The sequence below is a fragment of the Lynx canadensis genome, chromosome X (genome assembly GCF_007474595.2).
Source record: "Lynx canadensis isolate LIC74 chromosome X, mLynCan4.pri.v2, whole genome shotgun sequence".
Classification (NCBI taxonomy): domain Eukaryota; kingdom Metazoa; phylum Chordata; class Mammalia; order Carnivora; family Felidae; genus Lynx; species Lynx canadensis.
The window spans coordinates 90666739-90673020 of NC_044321.2; the positions used below are offsets into that span (position 1 = coordinate 90666739).

A 6282-nucleotide genomic window follows, 5' to 3' on the forward strand; every position below is an offset into this window, starting at 1 on the left:
CGGTCAAGATGGCGGCGGTGTCTGGGCTGGTGCGGAGACCCCTTGAACAGGTCTCCGGGCTGCTGAGGAGGCGCTTCCACCGAACGGTGCCGGCGGCGCTGCAGGTGACAGTTCGTGAAGCTATAAACCAAGGTATGGATGAGGAGCTGGAAAGAGATGAGAAGGTATTTCTGCTTGGGGAAGAAGTTGCCCAGTATGATGGGGCATATAAGGTTAGTCGAGGCCTGTGGAAGAAATACGGAGATAAGAGGATCATAGACACTCCCATATCTGAGATGGGCTTTGCTGGAATTGCCGTGGGTGCGGCCATGGCTGGGTTGAGGCCCATTTGTGAATTTATGACCTTCAATTTCTCTATGCAAGCCATTGACCAGGTTATAAACTCAGCTGCCAAGACCTACTACATGTCAGGGGGCTTTCAGTCTGTGCCCATAGTCTTCAGGGGGCCCAATGGCGCCTCAGCAGGCGTGGCTGCCCAGCACTCACAGTGCTTTGCTGCCTGGTATGGGCACTGCCCAGGCTTAAAGGTGGTCAGACCCTGGAATTCAGAGGATGCAAAAGGACTTATTAAATCAGCCATTCGGGATAACAACCCCGTGGTGGTGCTAGAGAATGAACTGATGTATGGAGTTCCTTTTGAATTTCCCTCAGAAGCTCAATCAAAAGATTTTCTGATTCCCATTGGAAAAGCCAAAATAGAAAGGCAGGGGACACACATAACTGTAGTTTCCCATTCAAGACCCGTGGGCCACTGCTTAGAAGCTGCAACGGTGCTATCCAAAGAAGGAATTGGATGTGAGGTGATAAATATGCGAACCATCAGACCAATGGACATTGAAACAATAGAAGCCAGTGTCATGAAGACCAATCATCTCATAACTGTGGAAGGAGGCTGGCCACAGTTTGGAGTAGGAGCTGAAATTTGTGCCAGGATCACGGAAGGCCCTGCATTCAATTTCCTGGATGCTCCTGCAGTTCGTGTCACTGGTGCTGATGTCCCCATGCCTTATGCAAAGATTCTAGAAGACGACTCGGTACCTCAGGTTAAAGACATCATATTTGCAATAAAGAAAACATTAAATATCTAGTTTGGACTTGAATTTCAAGTCATTGGGATTTACTAAAGTACGTCCTGATACTTCACCTGGATTATACTGTAAGACCTTATGATTCATAAAGTTATGTCTAAAGCAACAACACAGATGTTTTTGTACTTGGAATAAGTTTAAATGTGCTTGTATGTGGAAAAACTCTTCTCTCCCACCCTAGACTCTAGGGTGTTTTTTTTTTGTGTGTGTGTGTGTTACAATTACCATGGTCTTTGAATAAGGCTGATGTAAAATTTTACCCTCTCACAAAGACAACGTATGAATGTGGCAGACTTCTGCTGAAAGATGTATCCAAAAATGACAACTTATATGTAAAAATAAAGGCATATTATGTACATTTGCTGTTAGGTTGTTTTGATAAGGAATAAAGGAATTCCTATGACTAAAATAAAATAAAATAAAATTGGTATGCAAAAAAAATTTTCTTAGTAAGCTTGAAAACACTGGGTTCAATGAATGTATATTCATTTTTTTCTTATAGGACTTCTCAGTGCCTTTAATGTGCTTTTGGTTTCCCCAAAGGAGAATATATTCTGCAACATTTCCCAAGCTTATTTGACCATTTAACCCGTTGTTTACAGGGTATCCCATAAACACAGAAAATGTGCATTAGATATTTTAATGAAAAATGAAGGTTTGGGGAATCTGTAATTATGCTGACTTAAAGGGAAAGAAAGGAACTAGAATTATAGCAAGGCTTGCCTAGCCTGCTCCTCTCTAGTCTGAAACAGCTGTATTAATGGTTTTGAGGGGCATTAAGATGTTTGGTGAGGGCTGATCTGGATAAGAGCCAGATCACAGGTCCATATGGGATAGACACAACATAGGAATGAAAAACATCACAGGACTTCATCTCAAAAGAATGGAAGGAACATTTATAAATAGAAATTTCCCTTTTTTTTTCTCCTTTTTCTTTATTCACTATGTGATTCAATTTATACAATGAGCAAGTCAGAAAAAAGCTAATCTATCACGGTGATAGAGGTTAGGCTAGTAGTTACCTCTGGGGGTTAGGTATTGACTGGGAAGGATGCAAAGGGAACATCTAGTTAATGGAAATACCCTATATCTTGATCTAGGTGAAGATTATATATATAAACAGCTATATATATTATGTAAACAGCTTGATACAGTTTTCCATGTATATGTATCAGTTTATACAATCAAGCTGTTTACTGAAGATGTATATACATTATAGGCTGTAACATTTACACCAATAAAGAGGAAAATTTTTAAATGTAGGTAATAAGTATTGATCTATATACACCTCCTCTATATTTTTGCTGCCTATTCAATACAGATTTCTTCATAGAAATTCCTTTTTAAAAATTTTTTAATGTTGATTTTTGAAAGAGAGAGCCCAAGCGAGTGGGGGAGGGGCAGAGAGAGAGGGAGACACAGAATCCAAAGCAGGCTCCCGACTCTGAGCTGTCAGCACAGAGCCCGACACAGGGCTGGAACCCATGAACCGCAAGATCATGACCTGAGGCAAAGTTGGATACTTAACCAACTGAGCCCCCGAGACGCTCCTAGAAATTTCTTAATACAGATATTTCTTTTTTTTAATATGAAATTTATTGTCAACTTGGTTTCCATACGACACCCAGTGCTCATCCTAACAGGTGCTCTCCTCAATGCCCATCACCCACCCCCCTCCCACCCCCTGTCAACCCTCAGTTCATTCTCAGTTTTTAAGAGTCTCTTATGGTTTGGCTCCCTCCCTCTCTAACTTTTTTTTTCCTTCCCCTCCCCCATGGTCTTCTGTTAATTTTCTCGGAATCCACATAAGAGTGAAAACATATGGTATCTGTCTTTCTCTGTAATACAGCTATTTCAAGGGAACTCTGCACTGCCCTGGGCAGCATATCAACACAAAGGATGGAAGGATGGCTGTACATTCATAACTAATATTTACAAGTTAGCACAAATATTTACCACTTACTGTTAGAGAGTAGCATTCTAAAGGAAGGATAGGCAATGGGAGCAGTCTGGCTCAGGAAGATTTTATCACTGATGTCATTCATAATCTCCGGTGCATGGTGATACTAGAAAAAAAATAACTATGGGGAATTTTATCGTTATTTTTAAATTCTCCTACAGCGCTACGTTCCCTCGGTGCCTGCACCTGGAGTGAACCACTTCTATACCCCATACTCGGTATCTTGCTGCTATTAGAAGTTGTCTGTAAATAGATCCCCACGTAAGACATTAAATTGCTAGCAAACTTTGACAAAACAATGATTCATTCGCATGTCTTTTGAAAACATCTAAAACAGATTTCTGCCAATACTGGACATTTTCACGTGTGCTAAGATTTATTTGAAACTAAATATATATATATATATATATTTGGAAAAAGAATTCAGTAGAGTTTCTAAAATGTGGCATGAGTATGGCCATAGAAATGAGTAGTTATAAACCTTGGCAGGCTTATTTTGAAATTCACTCAATAAATCTATTAAAATCAAGTGCCCTGGAAATTTCAGTTGCATAAATTTACCTCCAGCTGATCATCTTCTTCATTAAAGTAATACTGAAATTGATTATAACCTGTGTCTCTTATCTCTTGTATTTTGAATGTGCAACATATTTAAAGTGAACCGAAATGATGTCCACCAAATTAAAAGGGCCATTATTAATTGGACTCCTGTAGGATTTCTATTTCTACCTTGTGTCTGCTACAACTCTAATTCTGCTTGGAGACCTTATATTTCTTTCTCTCTCCAGAGGTTTTCCCTGGCTTTGTGTTATGCCCTCCAGTCTCTGATCCAAAATTACTTGTGCCCCTATGAGTGTATCCTCGTCTTTGCATCTCAGAAAGAAATGACACACTATAAGCTTATGACTCCTTTTATCTGCTGAAAATGGAAATAAAACCCAAACCACCTCAGGGCCTGTTAGAGAAATAGAGGGTTCAAATGTCTTTCAGCAACATAACCCATAACCCAGAATGTGAAAGGGCATTAGTGGTACTTTACTGGAGGCAGTAGAAATGTAGAAAATATCATTGCTAATTGATGATGGGATGGCGGCCAATGATCACTAAAATAAGACAAAAATTCATGTGTATTCTGCATTTCATTTCTCGAATTGCTATTAAAAGAATGAAAATTCTGTCTGGTCTATTTAGGTCTAATATTAATATATTATTATCTAATAGATCAATATTATAATGATTTCCAAGAAAGCATACTCCAGATATTTATCAAGTTAAGGAACTTGGCATTTAAAAAGTTTTGAGCCCAACTTGCAACAGTATACAAAAACTAAGGTATATTGGAAACTGATAATTATGCTTTCAGATTCTAGATGCAGTTGACAGAGGTAACGCTATTTGGAAAATAGCAGGATAAATTGCTTCTAAATTACCACACACATGGGGAACCTGGGTGGCTCAGTCGGTTAAACGTCTGACTTCAGCTCGGGTCATGATCTCACAGCTCGTGGGTTCGAGCCCCGCGTCGGGCTGTGTGCTGACAGCTCAGAACCTGGAGCCTGCTTTGGATTCTCTGTCTCCCTCTCTCTCTGCCCCTTCCCAACTTTCTCTCTCTCTCTCTCTCTCAAAAATAAATAAATATTAAAAATGTAAATTACCACACATGTAACATAGATATCATCATTTAAAATAATTCAATAAAACAATAATAAAATGTCAACTATTCAAAAACACAAATAATCACTTCTTAAAAGACGATTGAACTGAGCAAGTGTGGTTCTAAACGTTCTGTCTGTAACCAGCTGTGGGACCTTGGTCTTTTAACTGCTCTGGCTTTCAACTTTCTTATCTATAAATGAAAGGGTTTGAGTAGACCATCCTTAAAGTCATTTTCAATATGTCATTTGTAATGTGACCACTGTTTGACCTGCTTAAAGAAAAGGCTGCCACCTCCTTACATCTGTGATTTCAATTGTGAAACTTCACAAGGGACACGAAGCTAGTCCAACTACAAATCTTCCAAGTGCTTTAGAGGTGGCATGGCTTAATTCTTCATACCTACCACCTTGACAATTACTGATATCTGGCTTAAGGGTCCTTCAATTCACAAATTCGATCAGACTCAAAATTGTCTTTATTAGCAATCAACTTTTTTTTAATGTTTTTTTTTTTTTGTTTTTTTTTTGTTTTTTTTTAATTTTGAGAGAGAGAGAGCGCGCGCAAACGGGGTAGGGGCAGAGAGAGAGGAAGACACAGAATCTGAAGCAGGCTCCAGGCTCCGAGCTGTCAGCACAGAGCCTGAGGCGGGGCTCGAACCCACGAGCAGTGAGGTCATGACCCGAGCCAAAGTCGGACGCTCAACCGACTGAGCCACCCAGGCGCCCCTCAACTTTTTTTTTTAAGTTAGGTCTTTCTCATTTACTTGTGGGAGAAGTGTGTTTTATCAAAATGTTGGCAATATGAACATATGTATTAGAAATACTGCTCTTCGTAGCTTTGGTTCAATGTAGCAAGCAATTACTGAAGATCTTTCTGAGACCCTGGGGAAGCTCCAGTGGTAAATGCAGGTATGTCCTGTGACTGCACATTTTCTCTCTAGCCATTGCATCGAGTTGAGGTGTTCCCTCTACTGTGAACATCGGTGTTAGGAATCATAATTCTCCCAGCTGTCCACTTACGTTTTGAGCACCAACCAATTGTTATTGCTGCATCTTCGGATGATATTAAGGTGGAAACTTTACTCAAAGAATCAGATCTTAATATAGCTTCTAATGGGGAGTATTCAAATTTCCTCATAATTATTGTTGTATTTATATAAGAATATGCTTAGAAAACATCTGGAAGCTGTTAACAACCCCTCTTCAATTAGAAGTCATAGCTTAGGATTCTGTGAGCATGCTTGTCAAGTGTTTTCTCTCCCTCGGAGAATAGTAGTATGTAGAAACAGAAACCCAAACCAAACAACCAAAGCGTGAATTTTTCACTAAATACTGGGGGTAGAAAAAAAAGTGATGGTTATTGGCTTCAATTCTATAAGTTACTGGCAATACACTTCTCTAGATAAGTGGAAGTGACTTCTTTTGCAGATCCAGGCTTTGGGAATTTTCCTAATCAAGTAGGATAGGATGTATAAGTAGAAACACACACATGCACACACACACACACATGCACACACACACATCACAGCATAGGTCTTTGGCATCAGAGTTTGATTCTGTTCTTGGATCTGTGATTTTC

General features: G+C 39.6%; 1 protein-coding gene and 1 non-coding gene across 2 annotated transcripts; one reads left to right on the forward strand and one right to left on the reverse strand.

The window, feature by feature from the left end:
* On the forward strand, positions 1–1389 carry LOC115507622 (pyruvate dehydrogenase E1 component subunit beta, mitochondrial-like). The gene has a single exon (XM_032592205.1). It carries the CDS (start codon positions 9–11, stop codon positions 1086–1088), a length of 1080 nt encoding a protein of 359 aa, XP_032448096.1. The 5' UTR covers positions 1–8; the 3' UTR covers positions 1089–1389.
* A 3951-nt stretch (positions 1390–5340) lies between these two features.
* Positions 5341–5425, reverse strand: TRNAQ-UUG. Its single transcript has one exon. It is a non-coding gene; the product is annotated as a tRNA-Gln (tRNA).
* Positions 5426–6282: the final 857 nt, after the last annotated feature.